This window comes from Lethenteron reissneri, chromosome 32, assembly GCF_015708825.2.
Source record: "Lethenteron reissneri isolate LAM-NWPU_2019-01 chromosome 32, ASM1570882v1, whole genome shotgun sequence".
Lineage (NCBI taxonomy): Eukaryota > Metazoa > Chordata > Hyperoartia > Petromyzontiformes > Petromyzontidae > Lethenteron > Lethenteron reissneri.
Window position 1 is genome coordinate 2,765,953 of NC_083810.1, and position 23,261 is coordinate 2,789,213.

At 42.3% G+C, this 23,261-nt stretch overlaps 2 protein-coding genes across 4 annotated transcripts in view; both read right to left on the minus strand.

The window, feature by feature from the left end:
• The window catches only part of CORIN (corin, serine peptidase), a 51,487-nt gene extending 49,392 nt beyond the window's left edge, over positions 1-2,095 (minus strand). For all 3 annotated transcript variants that reach the window (XM_061563717.1, XM_061563716.1, XM_061563715.1), the window contains exons 1-2: positions 1,907-2,095; positions 446-598 (exon numbers count right to left, since the gene is read on the minus strand). In XM_061563717.1, coding sequence (XP_061419701.1) covers positions 446-560 — 115 coding nt within the window. In that variant the 5' untranslated portion in view covers positions 561-598; positions 1,907-2,095. The remainder of the gene's footprint in view (positions 1-445; positions 599-1,906) is intronic.
• A 1,232-nt stretch (positions 2,096-3,327) lies between these two features.
• GPR143 (G protein-coupled receptor 143) lies at positions 3,328-21,173 on the minus strand. Its single transcript, XM_061563720.1, has 9 exons — positions 20,475-21,173; positions 20,164-20,273; positions 16,083-16,177; positions 14,269-14,361; positions 13,199-13,308; positions 11,693-11,801; positions 9,429-9,546; positions 7,910-8,189; positions 3,328-6,506 (listed from the first exon to the last, which is right to left on the minus strand). The coding sequence occupies exons 1-9, from the start codon at positions 20,830-20,832 to the stop codon at positions 6,364-6,366; spliced, it is 1,416 nt and encodes a 471-aa protein (XP_061419704.1). The 5' UTR covers positions 20,833-21,173; the 3' UTR covers positions 3,328-6,363.
• Positions 21,174-23,261: the final 2,088 nt, after the last annotated feature.

The window sequence follows — 23,261 nt, forward strand, 5'->3', positions numbered from 1 at the left end:
GTCATTTCAATGTTGACATTTATCATATCTCTTAATTGAAACCCAGTGCGAGTAGTTTGAGTTTTCTTGTACATGCGAGTTTTTCTCTAGGTCCACCCAATTAGGATCTGATCCTGTACCAGCATTTGGATGAAAAGGGGACTTGGAACACATTGAAGCTTTCCCCAGGACACAAATAAATTATGACTGCACTCTGTAGGGTCACCATTTTTTTCACTGTAGACCAAACTCAGGCACATTTCTTAGTCAGCCTCGGCTTAACCAATACCGTGCAGTTTACTGTTAAAACAGTTTAGCACAATACCGGGAAGTAGTTCTTCGTACAAATCAATTCCAGCCACCCAAACATCTTGCCAACTCCCGAACTGTCCAGGTGAAATCCAGACAGGTGGCAACCCTGGCTGCATAACATAATAATGACAGTAATAATGAACACAACACTTGCCTGTGGCTGCGAAGAGCAGTAGCAACACGCATGTGAGGCAGGTGAAGAAGAGGCCCAGTGACGACACCAGGTGACGTCGTTTTACAGAGTCCCCTTGCTTTTCTTGGTCATCCATCACTTCACCATCGGGGCATATACTAACACGTTCACATCCTATGAGAGGTTTGACATTTTACGGGTTAAATTATGAGCACGCATTGCATGCGGACATGAAAAACAACTACCCGAGGTGTTTAGCATTCCATGTTTTATTAACGACAAATGTGTTAAAGAAAAAATTAATTAGGTGACTCGGTTATATTTTTTACAACGGTGCTTATTAACCATGTGTCACAGCAGGTAGTCGACAGCGGTTACAGTATGTAAGCAGATTGCTCTCTTACTTTAAATGATCAAATTCACCCCTGCTTTTGTCCACCTCTTTAATTAGCCCATGACTCCATGAGGGCGTTGTTTGAATAGTAAATTACATAGTAAATAAATCGTGACTGATATTCACATGAATTTAAACCCCAAGGTTGTACTTTTAAAGTAATGTGTCAATTAGACATTCTTAATTTGTCAATATGCAAAAAAACACGTTAAACAGCACTTACATTCACCACATCTACGCCTTTACATAAGGAACTAAACAGGTGGACTTCTCCACAAATCTGGCTGTCGCCTGATGAAGCTAGTTGTAATTACTGGTGAAACGTCGTACTCAGTTTGTAAATGTTGTGGCTTGGCTCTCAAACACACCGGTGTGCTGTACTAGTGACGAATTGACACGTTCTGTTTACGTGACAATCCTTACTAGTTGGCTGTGTCGGGTGGTGGCGGGTTTTAACGACACATTTATATGTTTAAGCGATCTAACCCAAAATAAGTAACATTAAAAATACTTTTTTTTAAACACTCTTTAATTAAATGTACCGTACGAGTCATGGCAAAACTCCACGACTCCAAGAAGTGGCCCCGAAGTTTGCCATAACGTAAGGGGCCGTGATGATTTACAGGCAACGTGAGTTGAGCGTGGACAATTAGACCCAAGCCGAAACATAACATATACAAACGATTGTTTAAAAATATATATTTTATTTTTAATGATAGAATATAGTATTGTCATCAGTATGACATACGTATACCAAGTTTGCAGTCGATACCACATTGAGAAGTGGGTTAAAATTGAGTTACAATATTTGAGGATACGACAACAGACAGAGTTGAGGATACAACAGAGTGAGTTAAATAAAAGCGTGTAATAAATAAATAAAACTATATTATGGAAAACATACGGTAGTTGTAAAACTAAAGTTACAGGCGTATGCACCAGTTCTCTGGAAGCACAGAAGACACCACTCTGCCGGCATTAAAATATTTAACACACCACTTTGGTCTAAAGACAATTCAATAATCAAACTGCAAGTGCATGCTGGTCCTGGCGAGAGGATTTTAACAGAGAATTGGTGCAGTACTCACATGAATGTTTAAAACTTGTCACGGGCCATCTAAATCCTCTCTGTTCGTGTGTGCTTCGCATGTGAGCGGTGGATGTTGTGCATATGAAGGAGTCGAGCCGATTGGAATGATCGTTGGGGTTCCCGCTGCCTTGGCAAAGCCGGGCTATTTCAGGGCCAGAGCAGCTGTCCCCTTAACCGCATACCGACCCCCCCGAAACAGCCTAAACATAGCCCCCCGTGACATCACTGGAAAACACACGCCGTGCTTGGCATCCCCCCTTCACTTTGTGCGCGTTTAGTTTGTCTACCCCCCACCCCCACCAGCACCTCCGATTAGCACGGTTGGCTACGTACGTTTGCGAAAGAAGTTCAACACACGTAGATTACATACTTTGTTTCATCTGCTGGGTAGCTCTTGGCCTCCTGGGCAGAATCACACAGAGGCATCCTGCGCACGATGAACCACGCAAGGTGGCAGTGCCACCGTGCTTATCGGAAATGATTTTGACGGATGAAGCTCCCGCCCGGCCACCTCGTGCTCTTTCAAAGAGAAGCTTCGTGGCTCATTGTATCCATTCCTTAATGATTTACGTGGTTTCCAAACGAACATTATTCGTGTTTTTAACAGTATTAAAACAATTTATATTGTTTTCACAGACCTCCGTCAATCGACTGCATGTCGCGGTGAATTTGTGACAACACCTCTACTCCAATGAGCACGGTTGGCTACGTGCGGTGCGAAAGAAGTTCAACACGCATACATACATACAACAGCGGTTTTGCAATCGATCACCCGTTCCGATAGTCAGCAACTAGCTACACTGATCGTTCGCAGTGGAATTCCGGTGTAGTCGTAAGCCTGTGTAGTAGTTGTAGAAGTTCGTAGTTATCGTGGCGAGTTGCAGTGGCTGTTTTGTAGTTGTTGAAGTTGTCCATGCTGTGATTAGTGCAGTTTTAGTGAATAGTGTAGTTGTTTAAATCGTGTCTTAGCGTACTGTTGTCGTCGTGACCGAAGTTGTAATTGTTTTGATCGGTGTAGTCGCGTAGTTGAAGTTGCTAATTCTGCTGCTGCTGCGCGTGGGAGCGGTGGTGCAGTGGCTAGGTCCCCTAGGTCTACTCGGCCTCAAATGAGTACTGTACCTGGCGTGATGTGTAGTAAACATCGTGGCTGGGGGGGCAAAGGCGGCCGAGCGTGGTGTTGGCCACCTAACCCCTCATGTGCCGTGCCGGCCTTCATAGGTGCTCGCTAACAATTGCCCCACTTGCCCCAAGCGTATGTTGAGGCGATACAGGGTTTTTTAGTTGTCTTTGTTTTGACTGCTGCAGCCCCTGGCTGCCGCGAGGTGGCGGTAGAAGCCGCGCAGCTCCCCGGCCGCGCGGTGGCGCCCGGCGAGCCTCGGGTTCCCAGGTGCAGCGTTCAAGAACACAGCGGGCGGTGCCAGATGACTGGATGGTGGCAGGTGAGCAGGTCGTGCCAGGTGAGTAGCACGAGGAAATGAAGAAAAATTGTATGGCCTTAATTAACTACATAGCTTATTCAGATGCTCATAAACATAAAAGGTACCTAAAATAAAAACGAGTGAACAAACACGTTATGTGAAGTTCAGCTTTTATCGTCACAAACATGCTTATATTATTGTTGTAAAGACTGAATGGAGGTAGCAAACACAAACAGTTGCATTTTAAAGCACAGTTTTTACTGAGCTGTCAACAGAGAACATGAATGACTAAGGACGATAGCTGGAGAAAAAGAAAAAAGCATGGGTTCCAAAAGTAACACTACAAAAAAATACATGCCTGCAATTCTAACAAAACAATTCAAACATCCGGATATTTTCATTTGCTTATTCCTTTGCACAGTTTAAACTTGCAACTGTTTATCTAATAGCTTGTGTACGAATGTTGTTTATGATAAATCCGCGTTTTGCATGTTTGAACACGAAGTGTGTTCCCGATTTACTAAAATATAAAAATACAGATCGTGTACGCCGTAGAACTCTTATTCGCGGTGATATGGCGGGGGGGGGGGGGCGACCAATATCGCGATTTTGCCTTGCGACTCTAAAGCATAGCAGGGGGCTCTTTGAAGCACAACGTATTTGCACACAAGTTTAAACACGTTTTGAGTGTACAAGGACTCCTCTACTTACGTACGAGTTAGGTTCCAGAGGTATGTTCGTAAGTCGATTTGTTCTTAAATCCAACTTTACTCCTGTCGATTCCAAATGTGATGTATGACATGTGCACTAAACACGGGGGATGGCTTTAAAAGTTGAATATACTACTGTAGATGTAGATGCCACTGGTTCTTCACTGCCATCTATTGCGTAGCGGTTGAACTTGCCACTCTCGGTCCGAACAGACAACTAGACATACGAACAGGTTTGTTCGTATCTCTGCAAGTTAATAAATCAAATGTTCGTAAGTAGAGGAGTTCCTGTATCTCCTTGTCCATCTCCGTGTATGTGTCTGCTTTCTCGTGATCAAAGCAAGTGCACGGGCAGCTTTTTCACAGTGCGTATGTTGAACTTCTTTCACACTAATAATAATAGGGATTTTCTCCTTTTTTCTGGCAACAAAACTGAAACCTTTTTACAAGGATTCACGTCTGCATTAACCACAATACTTGCAGTAAAAATTCAAACAAAAACACACTATGATAATATATGCATTGTCCTTGAAACTGATTGGTCCACACCAATATCAGTGTGTTTTTGTTTGCATTTTGACTGCAAGTATTGTGGTTAATGCAGACATGAATCCTTGTAAAAAGGTTTCAGTTTTGTTGCCAGAAAAGGGGAAAAACCCTATTATTATATTTTGGTACTGGCAAAGGAGGTCTAATAATGTAGATTCTTTCACACTGTACATAGCCAGCCGTGCTAATCGGAGGTGCATGAAAGGACAGCAGAAAAATGTTGAGGATAACCAACGGATGTAATATGCTGCACGGTATTCTCTTATCCATGAAAAATTGGTGAATAATCGTGAATTATAGGAAGAGTCCTCACATATTTTGCGCACCCTGCCGCTGTCGTGGATAATAGGATCACAGATAAGGGAAATTCTGTATTTCGAAATGGTACGTTTAAAAATAAATTCCTCATAGAATTGTATATCGTAATATAATAAAATCTAAATAGGAACTATATTTGTACTGCATAAAAATACATGCATGTTGTATCAACACTGCATAAAAAGACACACGTAATGTTTCATGTTTTGACAAGTTAGTCCAACAAAAACTTAAATGTGTGAGACCACCTCGCCCCCCCCCCCGTAAGATATAAAGTTACTGGAGACAGCCTACATGGCCTCTATTGTGAGAACCCACCACCTGATTTTTACTAAAAAAATGTAGTGTGCCAGAGCAATTGATAGCATCCCTTAAGTATGCACTGTACATAGCCTACCGTGCTAATCGGAGGTGCTGATTTTTATTTAGAATTTATCCAGGAGAGCCACGTTGAGTCGTAGGACTCTTTTTGAGGAGGATTCTGCATTGTTTTTATTTTACGATGTTTCCATCTCATGTATTAATGTGTGTTCACGTGGGACGAATCTAGAGCACCCCAAGCAACATGAGGGGGGGGGACGCTCTATCCCTGGACAGTGGGAAACAGATAGTGATTATCATGGAACTTTTTTTTCCAGTGTCAAAGTATGAAAAATAAGAATAGGTTTTACCCTTTCTGGCAATAAAACAGGTGTTAAGATGTGCAAACACCAAAAAGATACCTTTTGAAAGTAATCAAGTACTGCATTAACCACACGTACTTGTGGTCAACATGCAAACAAACACCCTCTGATAATTATATGCATTGTCTTTGAAACTGCTCTGGATTCCTCCCAGTGCACAAACATTCATAAAAGGCCCCATAGATAGAATTGCTCAACCCGAGCTATAAATGCTCTGATACGTGCATTGTCCTTGTACTGTTCGCACTTTTGGCGTTCTCTGGTCTGACACTGGTGAGACTAGGCCATAAAGAAGGCTGTCTCTCGTGTAGGCCAATCAGTTTCAAAGACATGTTTGTTTGCATGTTCACCACAAGTATGTGGTTAATACAGACTTTATTCCTTGAAAAATGTATCTATTTGGTGTGAGAACATCTTAACACCTGTTTTATTTCCAGAAATGGTAAAATATATTCTTATCTTTCATAGATGGTGATTAGTCCACTTGCTGTAATACCGTCCCCTAGCGAGCCAGAGTATGGCACCTCCACACCTACGGGAAGTGAGTTTCACAACATTTGTGCGATCGACCAACCCTCACCTTCACAGTGCTGGGTTACATTACAGGCGTGCTTCACCGACACCAAGCTGATGAAAAATAATAGAAACTTATACTAGTTATTATTCACTGGCATTCCAACATTAAAAGGAAACAAAGTGAACACATAGGCACCAATTCGTTATTCGCATACTATTGTGACAAAACGAATGCACCCTCCTCCCGCACCCCTCAACGTTTTAATGCGAGCTAGAAATGGATGCTCCCCATGTAGGTGTCCCGCTGGCCTCCGAGACACCATTGTCGTAACCATCTTGCGGGTCTGCAGTGCCCTCGAAGTGCACAGTTTCGGCATCCAGCTCTATGAGGCTGTCCTCCGAGCCTGGGGACATAAAAGAGCTCTCCTGTTACAAACAGGAACATACTGAACAAGCAGGTGCAGAGTGTGGCAACATTCTCCTTAAACAATGAGATGTAAAAATGTCAATACTCTTCAGCAATTTTATTTTATTTTACCAGAAGTGACCAGGCCACCTATGATAGCTCAACGAAGTGGCTTATGTTGGAATTTGATTGCTGCCAAATACTCTAAATGCATGTTGTTTTTAAATGTGGAGGGGAAAAACCGGAGGACCCGGAGAAAAATCCACGTGACCAAGGCGAGAGCATGCAAACTCCAGATATACAGGCATCAAGTTCGGGATCAAACCCACGCACTCCTGCATACCAGGCGAGGTAGTGAACATCTAGCCACCGTGGCACACCAACATTTGACAGGCTGATGGCACGCAACTTGCTTGAAATCTTCCTAAAGCAGACAGCTTATAGAAAATGCATAGGCATGGTATACATTTCACAAAAGTTATATTTTAAAAATGGAAAGTTGTGGAATGTCCGACTAGCATTATCTTGTAATGTTGTTACCATCCACAGTGAGACTTGAGGACATTGTTAATGGAAAAGGAAAATCTTGGACAAGAGGAGTTTTCATCCTCATAGCCATGAATATTTTTATATCTCTCCAATGACATTGACATCTTCTGAATCAATGGCAGAATTTTCCCCATTAAGCTAAAATAAATCAACCAATATCACATTTGTTAGTTTGTAATGTTTAGAAAAAATCAAAGTTGAAAATTACAGAACAATCTTACAATGATTTTCATATTCAAATTGTATAAGTTACAAATGAAATAACATATCTGTTATAAAATATGACATTTCAATTTAGACTAAATTCAATCAAATATTAAACATGTAATCTATTTTTATTAAATTGGCTAAGATAGAGCTTAAGGGCAACATCATACCAGGGTAAAATCAATAATGATATTCCTCACAATTGTCCAAATTCAATACTGAGGTAACACTGCGACATGCTACTCTAATTTTCTATGTATTTATTATTCTGATCATTATGAATAATAATGATATTATTAGGTATATATCCACAACGTTCATGTTGCGAAAACATAACAAAATAATAAAAATACAGTTTATAGCTTTCACAGCTTGATGGGCTGTTATTGTAAGGAGTGGGAAAGGGAAATGTCTCAAGTAACTGATAATATAAATGTACTTGTGATTGCACTTGTGATCGTCGTCAGACCTGTAAAATCCGCGGGTTAAGAATAAGAGAACTTAAACCAGATATGAGTGTGGGAAAAGTAGTGGTTGTGTAAGCTTAATACTGCAGAATTATCATCTGAGCCACGGGCAAGGTAAGCGGAGCAGGTTAAAGCCCATTGTACACGGGGCCCTTCTGCGCCTGCACGGAGGGGTTACCTTTGCAGCTGAGGCTGCCCAGGGTGTCTAACGTTTGGGAGCCGCTCGGCGTCTCCTCCTTGCCGATGCCGTCCTCGCCGCTCGACTCCCGGCTCATCTGCCCGTAGCCGTTGGGCGAGGATGCGGGGCTGCCGATCCAATTGTCATCGGCGCCCGTGTCACCCGTCACCGAGCCCCATGACGGGGTGCGCGAGGCGGCCCGCGGCCCGCGGAACCCACAGCCCTTCCAGCCCTGGTACGCCAGCGAGTTGAGGAAGCCTTGCAAAGGGTTTAGGATGCCCTGGAGACAGCGTTTTTTTGTATGTAAGTAACTTGTTGCATATTCTGTACATTTACATTTGTTTAGATCCGTTGTGACTGTGAGAAAACGCTACTGGCAAAACGTCACGGTATTCGAATCTTAAATGTTGTGTTGGTTTACACTCCGACACACCGGTGTGCTGAAGTAGGAACTAATTGGCACGTTTTGTTGAAGTGACACACCTTACTAATTGGCTCGGTCGGGTGGTGGCAATTATAACGACACATTTACATTTACACGATCTAACCCAAAAAATCTTTATTTTGGAGAAAACGTTACTAATTCGAAATTGAATAGGTGGCTTTAATTGTCAGTTCAGTAAAATTCTACCTTATGTAACATCACAATGTACGCAATAATTGTGATATTTTCAATCCACTGCTGGAAAAAGGCCTCTTCTCCATGCCGTGTTGTTCATGGAGATTGTTTGACCACACATCACCACACTGGTAAGTGGGAGAGCGAGGGGTGCCCAGGATTGGATCAGATATAAAATCACCGCTCATGTTAACCATGGCTGGGATTCAAACTCAGGTTGTACTTGAACCACTGTGCCACCGCTCCACTCAAGATATATATGTAATATATTTTTACATGCCATATTTGAGTGGCAAGAAAAATATCATCCAGATATTTCAAGGACTGCATGCAATGTTATCCAGCACCTACCAAAAGTGGCTTGTGCGCACAAGGTTGTGTGGAAAGTACATCCAGCACACCTATCTACCCAGTGCTGTTGTTTATATGCCATGTACCAAGTATAGTGTTATTTGTAATTCATTTGGACGAAGGGAACGCCCAGACGACATTTGTATATCAATAGGGACTGTTCTTGTACAGATACATTTTACCCGAGTCTCTGATTTCGGAGAATATATTAAACGCAATCATATTCATGTCAAAGGTTTAAAACAAATTCTGCATCATTATAGATTCAAATAGCATCATCGGATAATTGCAAATTTTTTCTTTTATTTAAAAATAACAGAGACTTATATGTGTGTGTAATGTTGTAGCCAACCTGACAACTTAAATTCATGATACCCGAAAATCAGATTAATGAATCAAAAGCTTTCCTAACGCGTTCACTCCCTTCATTGTGTGCACTGTACGAGCTGTAAGATCTCAATCCACTCTTGATATAACGCACACCACAAAGTGTGTCGGGTTCATAATAAGAGCACTACTGTGTAGAGGACGAGCAATGTTGTTCCATACCATCATGTACCATGTGATGAAGACAGTATTTTTTATGTCTCTGTTGGCCTTCTCACCGAGACCAAGCGAGAGTTCCTGCACAAACAGCAGTGCTTCATTTATAATGTTCGGAATCCAGCTGAAAAAAAATACAAATATAATTATTTTGATAAGCATTATCACGGTCAATATGCACAGGTTGGTAAATACATTTATTTTATAACATTGAGAATATAATTATTCATAATAAACGTTTTTGGGTTAGATCGCGTTATTTATAAATGTGTCGTAACTCTCCACCACCCGACACTGCCAAACAGTAAAAAATGTGTCACGTTTGAGTTGGGGGGGGGTGTATTGTAATTACCAGGGCTTCACCATTCTGGAAAATTGCCCGATGATGCTGGATTTAATTACCAGCGAAACGTCGTACTCAAAAATTGTAAATTATGTTAAATCACTCTTCAACACACCAGTGGGCTAAAGTAGTGAACTATTTGTCTTTTGTAAACGTGACACATTTTTTACTGCTTGGCAGTGTCGGGTAGTGGAGGGCTACGACACATTTGAAATAAACCACTGCGACGACGATCTGGACGTGTGTCTTTGTCTTTATTATTTCTTCCACAGCTGGACAGCGCCGCTTTCTCTCTCTCTCTCTCACTGGCACGGCTGCACTCAGTTCCGCCCGGCTGGTGGTTACTCGCTCTCTCTCAACCTCTCCCGCTCCCGCGCGCCGCTGACAGGCGGTGCGCTGGGAGGAAGCCTCCGGTCCGCCAAGTGGCCGCTGGTGTTCCGGAGGCGAGCGACGTGGTCCCGCTCCTTGACTCCACACTCTGCTCCCGAGCTCTCTTCCGCTTCCCCTTATATCCCCCTGGCCCACCTCACCAATCCCCGCCTACAGTCACGCCCCCTCACGAACCTTCGAGATGGTTACTTCCCTCTAGCCTTTTGAGCTCTGCCCCTAACCTCGGCCCGTCCCTCTAATTGGGTGATGGCCCAAGGGGCGGAGCCTATCCACTGATCGGCGCTCATCGATGAACTCTCGTATTACACATTTATAAATTACGCGACTCAACCCAAAAACTTTATTATAAATAATATTGGTCACGAAAGCCTACGTGTTAAACAGAATATAATTACTTATCTGCTTCTGAAATTCATTAACTACAGTTATATTATCCATGACTCCTCTTCTGCACACTTGTGGCCCGATCCACAGTTTTTTTTCCCATCATCCACAGATCAACAATTCCTATTCATCATTTTAACTGATATATTAAAGAGGGCAGAAAGCACCCAAACGTATGGGTGCTCAGCATTTCCCTTCGTCAATTTTAGCGAAGGTCCCCTTTGTCAGTGACGCTGCCTTCAAAATTGACACACCTCGTCCTTTCGCTTGGCCATAGCCCGCTTGTCGGGCACTTGTATAGCATGAGGCCCCTCCCACTATGGCTCGCCACGCCCACTCTGTTACTTGGCAAACGCCCACTGTTTACTAGGCAACGCCCACCTTGCTACTTGGACTCTTCACTGGGATGTGACAAATGCGGAGGATGCCATCCGCTCCATTCGGTGTAAAGAGCAATGCAAGTTCAGTGTTGAGTGGTTTATGTTCAAGTAGTATATAGAACTGCTTTTTGTATTTAGTTTGTTGTCGTTCCCCGCACCTCTGATTAGCGCAGTTGGCTACGTATGGTGTGAAATAAGTTCAACATACATACATAAATGATGTGTGAGTGGTATGTGTGTGTGCGTGTAGATCATATGTGTGTGTGTGCGTGTAGATAATTTACAGCCCTTCTGTCCATTCACTTCAGGGCGAGACAATGGGAAGGCTGCGGAAAGTTCCACGGAAAACATGCGGCCTTTCCATGGCTGCTGGCAGTTCCACGGACAAAGTGCAGCCCTGGCGGAAAGCTGCAACTTTCCCCATTGTGCGTTGGGGCCACAGAACGTGAATCCCACTTGTGAAGAATTCAGAATTAAATAAAAGCTGTTCACTAAATTGCGCAATTACTCACGGATAAGAGAATGGTCACAACGTGGAACTAGCCGAATGCCGCATGAGAAAAGTCATACAATGTAACTGGATACGTGTGTAAACGCGATGATCATGGATATGGGTGACTTGGAATATGGTGATGAAAAAAAGAAGGAACGTCCCAAATTACAACTGACATGCATGCAATTCCACAAGCTCCACGAGCATCATTGATTGCATTTGATAAGGTACCAAATACCTGTCATGTAATATTAAAGGGGAGGTGTGGTGCTTTTTGTACCAGATGAAAAAGACCAGCATTATTTTAAAGAAGTGAGTTCGCAGTTGACACTCCAGCCTCCGCTCATTTTCAGTGTAAATGCCATGTCTTCCTTTCAGTAATGATGAGACTGGGGAAAATACAATGCAAAGTAGCAATTAAGTGACACATTAACACATTCCTGCGGACGGAGCTGGTAGGAACGTTGGGTTGCTTCGTCAATGGCCAGGGTCAACGGCGGTGTGGTGTATTCCGCAAATATGGCCGACTGTGAGGGCGGGCACAAGCCGGCGTGAGTAGGTTAAACGTTGAGTTTCATAAGGGCACCACGGGGTGAGCAGCCCCTCCCCACCCAGCCCCCACCCAGTCCAACCCTCCCCACCCAGCCCCTCCCCACCCAGCCCCTCCCCACCCTCCCCACCCAGCCCCTCCCCACCCTCCCCTCTCCACCCAGCCTCACCCCTCCCATTTTTGGATGCACGACGGACGGACACAATAATCCCCTGTGGGCTGGTGTAACCAGGAGGTTCCTACCAGTATTAACCTCAAGACTACATTTCAGCATGATCTTGCTTTTCAGGATGATCTTGCTTTCGAATGTGTGGTCCATATTTTGAGCCAATTGATACAATTGTAAGCTAAACCACGATTGTCCACGTCACTTGTTGAAGTCTTAAATATATGGACTTATCCGGACTACTCACGATAGCTGGGCTGTCTGATTAATTACAGTATGAGATTAATTTATTTCAAACTATGGATTCGATTACCAGACTAGTCGAATTCCACAAAGACGGTTGGAAAAAAGTTTCGCCGCTATTCCGATGTGTGTCACTGAATGGGAGGTGATGGACGTGGCTTCGTGACATCTTCGCTGGGCATGACTCATCGGGGGTTTCCCGCCTTCGGGAGGCAAGGTGTGGGGGGCGGCGAACCTTTTTAAGGGGCCCAGATGATCAATAAAAAAGAAGTCAATCACAATTTTTCGTTGAAAATCAAATGACTCGACTTATGATCCCAGTTCCTCTTTTCACCATCCCCTGTAACCGACCCAATAGTCTCAAATCTACAGTTACTTCACATGCAGCTCTAATAATTCAGGGGAGGAAACGACTGCAAAATCCTCAAAGCTTTACTTTTACCCGCCGTGTCATGATAGAGTTATTGCATTCTTTGTCCCTTCCCTCGAGTTGTTTGAACAATGCAAATTATAACGTGTACAATATTTAACTGACATATATAACTGTTACTGTGAGGTGCTGAGCCAAAATCAGTGTCACTCATGAGCAGGGCAAGGGATATGGGGTCTGTAAGTGTCTCTTCAAAGTCATTGCAGAATGAACGCTGCTGTGAACGTGCAGTAAGATGGCCTTCCAGATGGAGGGGGCTGCCACGGACAAATGATTGTTATCCCGATGATGAAGTATTTTTCATTCTCATAGCTCAAAACATTTCTGAAGGCCCACTGTTTCTAGCCGTCACGTGCCATTTTTAACATCAACACAATGTAAACCAATGCTCGCTCACCTGTAGTCACTGTCCGGGAGAAGAGGATAGGGTTGACAAAAAAACCCATGAACATTGGAATGTAGGTGCAGATGTAGTGAGGTATGGCATGCTCTATGCTCTGTTCGCACCTGCAATTGAAAAGAGAATTACAAGATGTGTGTGCTCATACGTGTGCTTCCTGTGCTGAAGGATAACGCACTCTACTTCTGTAAGTCGATAATGTACTTCCATACTACATGTATGCTCCTACATATGCATTGGTATCTACATTAGTCATAATGAAAATGTACACGAGGGTTACCCCTGTCCAGGATTTAACATCTGTGTCCAGGTTACAGGAATTGATTTGTTTTGAGATATAACGTATTGCTCAAGTTTAAAGCTCAACTTTATATTGTTTAGCAAGGTGACAACTCAAGAGATCAGTCATTTGCAAGGATAACCTTGGGCTATACTCTGCCAGTAGGGGGCGATGATTGATGATTGCTATGTAGTCCCAATCGAAAAAGTCCATATTAGGTCGCCCCTTGATGCTGATTGCCTTCCTTCTGCATTCACATAATTTACATTAATTCTGTTGTGGATACATTTTGTCCTGTTACAGCCCTACTGATGGGGTCGCGCAACCACCCAACTTCATGACCGTGTACTCCGCCGTTTTCTTTATTCTACGCCGAGAATACTAGCAGGTCTGGGTTGTCTGTGGAAAAACGTGGCAACCCGAATACACATGTATGGCGCTTAACCCCACAGTTTGTGAGGATACACGGGAAATTTTCTGATATGCAATTCTTAAACTTTTTTTTGTTACACTCTCATGAGTATTTTTAACCGCCTATTACAACATAAATGCAGTGCTGTGCATAAAATAATACATTTTCAAACACATTTAAATACAACCACAATGTAAAGTGTTCATAGAAAAATGTGAGGTGTTTTATACTAGACATCTGTGAAGAAGAGCTTTATAGCTCATTGGATTTCTCCGGGAAATATATTATTTAAAACATGTTGTCTTTATGTTATCCCAGTGCTGGCGTGTGCGTGCTGACGTGCACTAACGATGAGCATAAGAACACAGGACTCACATGAAGAGGCTCGGGTAGTAGAGAGTGAGCACCCCTTCCACACACAGCAGGCAGGCGAGACCCCAGGCAATAATATGGTACAGGGTCATAGTGCTGCCCACGTCATGAGTACAAAGAAAAGAACATACACGTTGCATTGTTCAATATTGTACAAATATTTGAAGTAAATATTTTAAAACGTTATATTAAAATGTTTTCGGCATCCAATGAGATGTCCGCATTCCAGTAATGTAGCTTTAAATCGACATTAACACCCTGTGTAAAACAGTCAAACGCAATGTCTGTTTTAAAAATAATGTTGAGATGGCGTTTTTTTATTGTCACAAAATGACCAGTTCATTAGGTCAGGGCTCACCAGATGGTGTTTTAAAGATTTTTTGTGAAATTTGTAAGGAAAAACACCTCACGCATTTTAAAAAAATAAACTCTTGACATTGTGATTGTATTTAAATAAGTGTTCGAAAATGATTATTAGTTAATAATATGTCATGTTTTGATTATTAGACATACTGTATGAGCATGTCGGTTTTAGAATTCAATGTCGAGTGGCCATATACAAGATGTTACCTAATCCACTGATAATGGTGGAAATGGTTAACGCACTGCATTATGAACTCAGCAACTTCAGTTCGATTCCTGCTATGGCTAACATCAGTGATTGTGTGACCCTCCATAAAGCCACATTGACCAGCGTGACAACGTATGGTCAAACTACCTCCACGGCAAGGGAATGGCTTTATCCAGCATTTGATTGACACAGGGCTGGACATTCCAATTGTGTGGTTCATACTACGTGTATTCCTGTACTTATGATGTTACGATAAATTGTAGTTTTATTGAATCAATGATAAAAATAACACAGTCCCTTCCAATTCAAATTGTTTTCTCCAAGTGACTAACATCCATTCGCTAAACATTTAGTGCTGCTTAGTATGATTGCAGCAGGCTCAAATTTGCATTTGCATTCATCATGAAATTGATAAAAAAATATCAGTTACCTTCTTGACTTCATACCACTTGACAAAAGCACACATTGTTGTGCAAGATTCACTTGAATATAAAACATGCTAGCTTATCCCTGAGATATTAAGCAATGCAATTCTTGCACAGAAAAACGTATTGGCATAAAAGATGCGTGAATCATTAGCGTAAACGATAATCTTGAAATTACTGTATACTACACTCTCTTGTTGCAGCCAATATCTCCAGCCAAAACTGGCTGGAGTCGTCTTAATTAAAACGCGAGCAGATTGGCGTATTAACCAATGGAATTACCATCGATTTTAATACGCAGGCAAGATTCCATCTCAAGCCCAATGAGAGCCCAGTAATATGACTCGGCAACAACTATATTGGGAGGCTCTGGATTGCGTGCTTTCTACGATCTGCATTTGTTGAGGATAGGCCTCGCAGGACGTTATTTTAACTGTGCGTGCGTTGAACTGTCACATTCTTTGCAGAGAAAATGAGAATGAAAATGTTTGTGTGAAAGTGTAACTCTTGCCCTAGAGGTTAACAAGTGGCTGCAGGAGTGAACGGACCGATGTAATGGGATTTGTAGAGCCCAAGTGAGAAGTTGCACTCTTTCCTTTACAGCACTGCAGTTCATTAGTAAAACTAATGAAGCCATAAGTTATATGCATGCAAAATGTTCATAAACGTACATTGAGTTAATTAAATACATGCCTGCACTTAGTTCTTCTATATTTCATCAGTGGTTGCAAGTTATGACTATGTATAAAAAGTTTGCAAATTTAATATACCAAGCGAACATAGTTTTATTTTACACATTGGAAAAAAACAAATAGACCCACCTGGAACCTGCAGCTCTCTTTGCTACCAAATAGGCATCAGCAGCAAAGCAAAAAGCCCAGAGGAAGTTGGCTGAATAAAATAGCTGTATCCAAATCTGTTAACACAGAAACAACAAATGTCAACATTTATAATGTTAATTTGAATACAATTGACGTTTTCATCACGACAAAACTTTAAATGTAAACGTAGTCACTCAATAGGAAGTAGTCTTATTTTTTTCGATCGTGAAAAGATGACAGTTGAGTCAACCCCCAAATCATGTGGCGTTGAGATTGGCAGCTAGCCGTGCTAACCGAAAGAACAAACATTGATTGGTTTGTAGTCGTTATGTGCAAACATTTGTTTAAACGCCTATGCATTATTTAAATTGATACAACTATCAGATATAAAGACACATGGAGCTAGAGACAAGGGAGACATGGAGGGAAATACGGAGAAACATGGAGCCGCAAAGAGTGATAAAAGGATTTGCATTGAGACACTCGTCAAGTCTCACCTGAAGAAGCTCCATATGCAGCTTTAGTAGCCTAATAGTACAGGTGTTGGGCTACCATGGGAAGCCAAACTATTCTTTTAATGTTTTAACTTAATCCTCGCTATGTGCATAATTACTCTCTGCCCCACTCCATTGAATAGCTTTAAAAAATCATTTGAATATTTGACAAACGTTTTTCCATAACTAATTATATATTTTTTTCCACTTCTTTCGTATGACTGATGTAAATGCAGAGCAACAACTATAATTTCGCATTCAGATGGCCAAGCCAAATACAGTAACCGGTTTGGGGTGGACCATGAGCATTCGTGGAAGTTAAAATCCAGGGAACCTACGTTGGGTCTTTCACATGGTGTTTTTTGTGAGGTATTTTGAACTCCATTCAGCTCTCCAAGCATCATCTGGATTTAATTCGTATTATTTAATGAATATTTAGTTGACTGGAACACATTACTTTTTGTAGGCAAACATAGGGTTTACACAATTGCACAAAAGCGTTGTTCCAAAATGGGTGTAGGAGCTCATTGTAGAAAATGGGAGGCACATTCTTCTCAGCTACTGTTACAAGTCATGTTGTGGTCATGGGAAGTTTGGAATGCCAAGCATGCTGAGTGTGTGAACAAAGAATGGCATTTGTTGTAATTTGAACAATAATGCATAGAATTAAGTAGCTGTGCTGGAGATTAAACTGTAAGATGTTTGGTTAAGAACACAACGAATATAATTAACTTCCATACATTTATATTAGTTAATAAGATTTTTGGTTTTGCAGAAAAGAATCGAATATATATTCCAGATGTTTTATTTATGCCAATGGTTGTCATTAACCAACAACTGCGTAGAATGCATTCGTTTTGGAATGTGGGCTATAAAAACTGCCATATACCATACTCTCTGGTTCTTTCGGTAAAGTTACGTAGATAGAAAAAAAAATAGAAAACACGACGTTTCGGTCGCAACACAAGCGTCCGTCTTCAGGTGTGAAAAAATGATCTGCTGTTGGGGCTTTATACTGTATAGGCACGGGAGGGGAGAGGGAAGGGGGGGAGTTTGGCTGTGGGAGTTCACAGGGGAGAGGGGGGAGGGTTTGTGGTGTGCATGGACGGATGGGGCTAAAGAAATTAGCAAGTAAATGGACTTGTAGTACAAGTCGTAATCGGACGACGACAACTAGGTGGGTGAGAGAGGACGACGACAACCGGGTGGATGAGTGAGGATGACCACAACCGGGTGGGTGAGTGAAAATCATAGCAGTTAAAACTTGACGTGGTTTATCACATCCGTCCAATGATTTCTCAATCTGAATCCATCTTCTCGATTAAAGTTTTGTCTGTGTTTGTATATCTGGATGGCTTCATGAACAAATCTCTGAAGGTGGCCCGAGGGTTTGTAGAGCACCTTGGTCTCGGAGAAAACAATGTCATGTGTGCCCACAGCGTTGAAACAAAGATCCGCCACCGCCGAGGAGTTGGTTCTGCCGTGTTTCAAATCCACTTTGTGTTCGTGAACCCGGTCTGAGACACGTCGCTTCGTTTCACCAAATGTAACTGTTGCCGCAGACACAACTCAGCTTATAGACACCAGGACATTGCATGTCCGGAATCGTATCCTTCACCGATGGGATCAAATCACGGATTTTGTGTACTGTATTGAACCGAACTTGGATCTTGAGTTTGTTTAAGATTTTGGCAATCCTTTTGGTGACCCCTGCTATGTATGGTAAGGTGATGGTTTTGATTGGGTCCTCAGATGGTTCTCTACCCATGGTTGGGGATGCAGCTTTGCGGATTGTGCGGTCAAAATATCCATTCCTCCTGAGAGCCTGGCATACATGTTCAAGCTCACTGGCTAGGTGGTGCTGGTCAGAGATGCAACGGGCCCTATGGTGTAGTGTTTTGATGGGGGAATTCTTCTGGGATGGATGGTGGTGGGAGTCAGGCTTTAGATAGGAATCGATGTGGGTGGCTTTTCTAATGACAGTGTCCCAATGAGCCATCAGGTCTCTTCTCGATCAAAACATCCAGGAATGGTTGCTTGTCATCATTTTCCACTGTCATATACCAGTGGTGATAAATCTAATTTCATAAATGATAGACAAATGACTTATTTAATTATAACGCGAGTTTTCTCATGCAACATTATTTATATTTATAATCATTGGGATTCTAGTTATTTATGTGTATTACATATGCGTCTGTAAGTGAATTTTCAAAAAGAGTACCTGTTTTACTACACGTTAAATACTGTATAGAGAATGCTCAAAGCAGCAAAATACTCAGATAAAAATTATATTTGGAAAAAAAACTTTTTTTTTGCTTGTTTTGACTTCGGCATATTTTGCAAGATTATATTTCTGAATTAAATATTCAGGGATTAATGAATACATTTAGGACGAGAGATCTTTTAAATACACAACATATTGGTAAAAAATATATACTGTATTAAGAATATATATAAGTAGGTGTATTTTTTACAACAATATCTCCAGAAATGAAGACTGCTCTTGTACAAATTTGAAGCCATTTAGGGCAAAATTAAGTCATAATACCATAATGCTAGTTCACTTATACAACACAATGTTTAAAGACTTGAGGCCCAATTCAAGTAAAATTAGTTTTTACTCTTTTGTGGAATTCTGTCAGAAGACAAACTATCCACGTTTAATGTATCAGTTTTTGGCCCGAATGCGTGGTCACAAAAACCCCAAGGCAAACAATAGCTGAAGTGCTGATAACAGTCAGGGCTGTGTATGCTGAACTTGGCACACTCACCCTGCTTCCATTCGTCTCGCTTAACGCCCAATCCACTCGGAATGCAACTGGTATTCTTGTTTGTAAATAAAACTCTTCATTGTCTACCTTTAAACACATAATATCCTCTACATTCCTGACAATTATGGATTGTGCTATTATTTGCAGAGCTGTTTTAAACTCAGCGTTGACTTCGTTAAATAAAAAAAAAATCCTCATTGCATTTCATTTTTGATAATTACTCAATGCACCATTGTAATCGCTATTCTCAGTTTGGGCTGCGGCCTTTCAGACAGGAGAGATACATTGGGCCAAATGTCTTCCATGCGTATGAAAACTTGTTGAAGGCACAACTATGTTTCTTATCCAGATGCAAATACTCACATCCTAAGATGTTGCTGCCCGCTTTCACTGCAATAAATTTGATCTGGCATAAATTTCAGTTGACGCTCCTCGATCCTGGAATTGACTGGCCTCTCAACTGTGTCTAATTGAAATTCTGACCTTAGCAGCGCTTGAATAAAAACCATCACACTTAACCTAAGCCTCGAATTCAATCCACACTGGCCAATTTAATTTGGACTGTATGTGTATATGTTGAACTTCTTTAACACTGTAGTAGCCAACCATGCTAATCGGCGGTGTGTGGCAAGACAACTAAACACAAAAAGCAGTTCTAAAGAAATGCATCGTCAATCTAGATTTAAAAGTGCATAGCTTCAGTGGCTTATCAAGTATATAAGGTAGCCAACTTCAGCATTGGCTTATCCGGAAAATTCCCAGATGCCCTGTGACTCTGTTCAACCTTTTTGTGTGAGAACCTGGTCAACTCACTGCGGTGGAAGCACAGAAGACGCTGGGCCACACGTAAGTGGCATTCACTGTGGACATCCCAGCGACGAATGATGGCGAGGACACCCACACGGATGAACGGACAATGACGCCTGCAGGAATGGCACTTCTTGAAGTGAAACATTGATGACATTAACACAGCTTGTGTAGAAGATGTGATAAATGTGCACACGCATTGTTTAAAAAGAAAACCCACCACTTTGACGATCCATAAACAAATGTTATACCACACCCGCCCTGCCCCCCTATTTAACACAAGGGTTTGAAAAGTTTAACACAGAGACAACAAATACCGAGGCAGCCCATGGTGTCGCACAGGGCCAGCATGCGCACGATGTGCGTGGAGGCGGAGAGGCGCGTGGTGCGGGCGGCGGACACGTGGGGCGACGCGTGGGGGCCACCCGCACCCCCGGTATCTCGGTACGCGCCGGGGCTGAGCTCCTCTCGCGGCGGTGGGGGGCCACCCCGGCCGCCCCCGCCACCACGCGCCTTGTGGACCCTGGGCAGCAGCTGCATGAGGGAGCCCACGAGGCTGACGGCGGCGCTCGTCAGGCACACGGCGTTGAAGCCAAGCGGCGTGAAGAACAGCATCGCCGATGTGGCCGGGTCGCGGTTGGGGCAGCAGAAGGTTTCCAGCCTCGGGGAAGCCATGTGTTCCCCTCCTTTGCTTTGTGCACAACCAACTTCACCTCCACCCCGGAGCAAAAATGCGCTTTTTGGATAATTAACCCTTACCGCACGGACTGTGCAACAAAAACAACAATAACGATAACAAAATGTGCAGCACGGTATGTTAACAGCTATCTAATTTAATTCCCTTAACTTTGAGTTGCATTCTCTTCACATTTGCCGTTTCGACAGTATTTACTATTCCCTGGCAAAAGTCCCTTTGCAGCGAGCGATGTAGCAGCAACAGCGGCGGTCTCGTTGCGTGGCGCGCCTCTTATAAGCCCCTCGCATCACATGGCTGTCATGTGCTCTCCACATCTTAATGGGCGCTTTCTTTGTGGAACGGATCAACCAAATGTTCACTGTCACTTTACGAGAGCGTACAGCAACATCCATCCCGCGTTTGCATGTCTATCTGTTCACGATCATTGGGAATGTTGCTCCAAAGACTGATAGCAATTAAAGGAAAATGCTTATGATACATATGTATTAACAAACGTAATCTATAAAATATAATGGGAAGCCATTCTTGGCACCAGTCATGGATGCTTGGTTTGGTGTGTCTGAAGAGATTAGTGCACGCTCTATGGCAGGGGTCCTCAAACTTTTTAAACAGGGGGCCAGTTCACTGTCCCTCAGACCGTTGGAGGGCCGGACTATAGTTAAAAAAAAACTATGAACAAATTCCTATGCACACTGCATATATCTTATTTTGAAGTGAAGAAACAAAACGGGAACAAATACAATATTTAAAATGAAGAACAAGTAAAGTTAAATCAACAAACTTGCCAGTATTTCAATGGGAACTATGGGCCTGCTTTTGGCTAATGAGATGGTCAATGTCCGGTTCCATTATTGTCACTGCTAGTCGTAACAAGTGATGCAAGTGTGCATCCGTTAGTCTAGATCTGGTTGGAGATTTCAAATGTTTCATTCTGGAAAAAGTTTGTTCACAGACATAAGCGCTGCCAAAGATGGTTGCCATTTTGAGTGCATGGTTCCTGAGATGAGGATATGTCTCAGAGGGGAGAAATGCATCGAAATTATGAAGGCTGCTTGACTTGAATGCGTCTTTCAGAGAGTCACAATTCTGCAGTTCAGCCAGTTCCATTTGGTAAATTGTATCCACATTTTCAATGTCAATAGAAAATGGGTTACGGAAAAGCTGTATGTCCTGTTCATGGAGATGAAGCTCTTTAAATCTAAATTGGAACTCCTTTTGCAATTTTTCCAGTGAATCCACACATGTTTTGTTTGGGAATGCAACCAATGGTTTTTCCGCTAACAGATTTTGAGTTGTGGGGAGATGGCAGAAGTTTTCCTCCTTTACTTGTTTGATGAGGAGGCCTAATTTTACTTCAAATGCTTTGACATGTGATTGCATATCACAGATGAGCTTCCCCTTTCCTTGAAGTTGCACATTGAAACTGTTGAGTAGCTCTGTTACATTTGTCAGAAAGGCAAGGTGCCATTTCCATTCTGCATCATTGAGCTCTGGTACTTCTTTGTTTTTTGAAAACAGAAAAGCTGTAATCTGTGGAAGTAAGTCATAGAAACGTTTCAAAACTCTCCCTCGACTCAGCCAATGGACTTCTGTGTGGTACAGAACATCTTCATAGTCAACATTTAGCTCAGACAGAAATTCCTGAAATTGTCTGTGGTTTAGTGCATGAGCTCTAATGAAGTTAACAGAGTCCCACTTCAGTGATTTACTACACAGCGCTTGTTGGTGGATGAGGCAGTGTATGGCTATTGGATGAGAATGGTTATGTTTGTCCATCTCTTGGTTAATGCGAGCAATTACTCCTTTCTTAGACCCCACCATGCTAGGAGCACCATCAGATGTCACACTGGCTAGTTTAGCCCAGTTCAGCTCCAAACCATTCACAGTTTGGCAAACCTTTTCATAGATATCCTCTCCTGTAGTTGTTCCTTTGATGCTTTGCAGTGCAGCAAGCTCTTCTGTGACTTTGAAAAAGTCATTCGTCCCACGAATAAAAATTAGAACTTGTGCAGAATCACGAACATCATTGCTTTCGTCGAGTGCCAAGGAAAAATAGGAAAGTTTTTTTGTGGAGTTTTGCAAATGCTGATGGAAATTGTCTCCCATTTCTTCAATCCTCCGTGTAATTGTAGGTCCTGAAAGACTCACTGTACTAAATAAATCGGCCTTCTCTGGACACATCTCTTTGGCAACAGAAAGAAGGCATTCTTTAACAAATTCTCCCTCAACGAATGGTCTGCCAGTGCACACTATTAGCTTGGCAACTTGAAAACGTACTCGCAGTGATGAAATATTTAGCTGCTTCTGCTTCACAAAAGTATTTTGCTGAGTTGTTAATGTATTTTTCAGTTTTAATATTTTATCTTTTCTCACTTCTCCGACCAAACAATCATATTTATCTGCATGT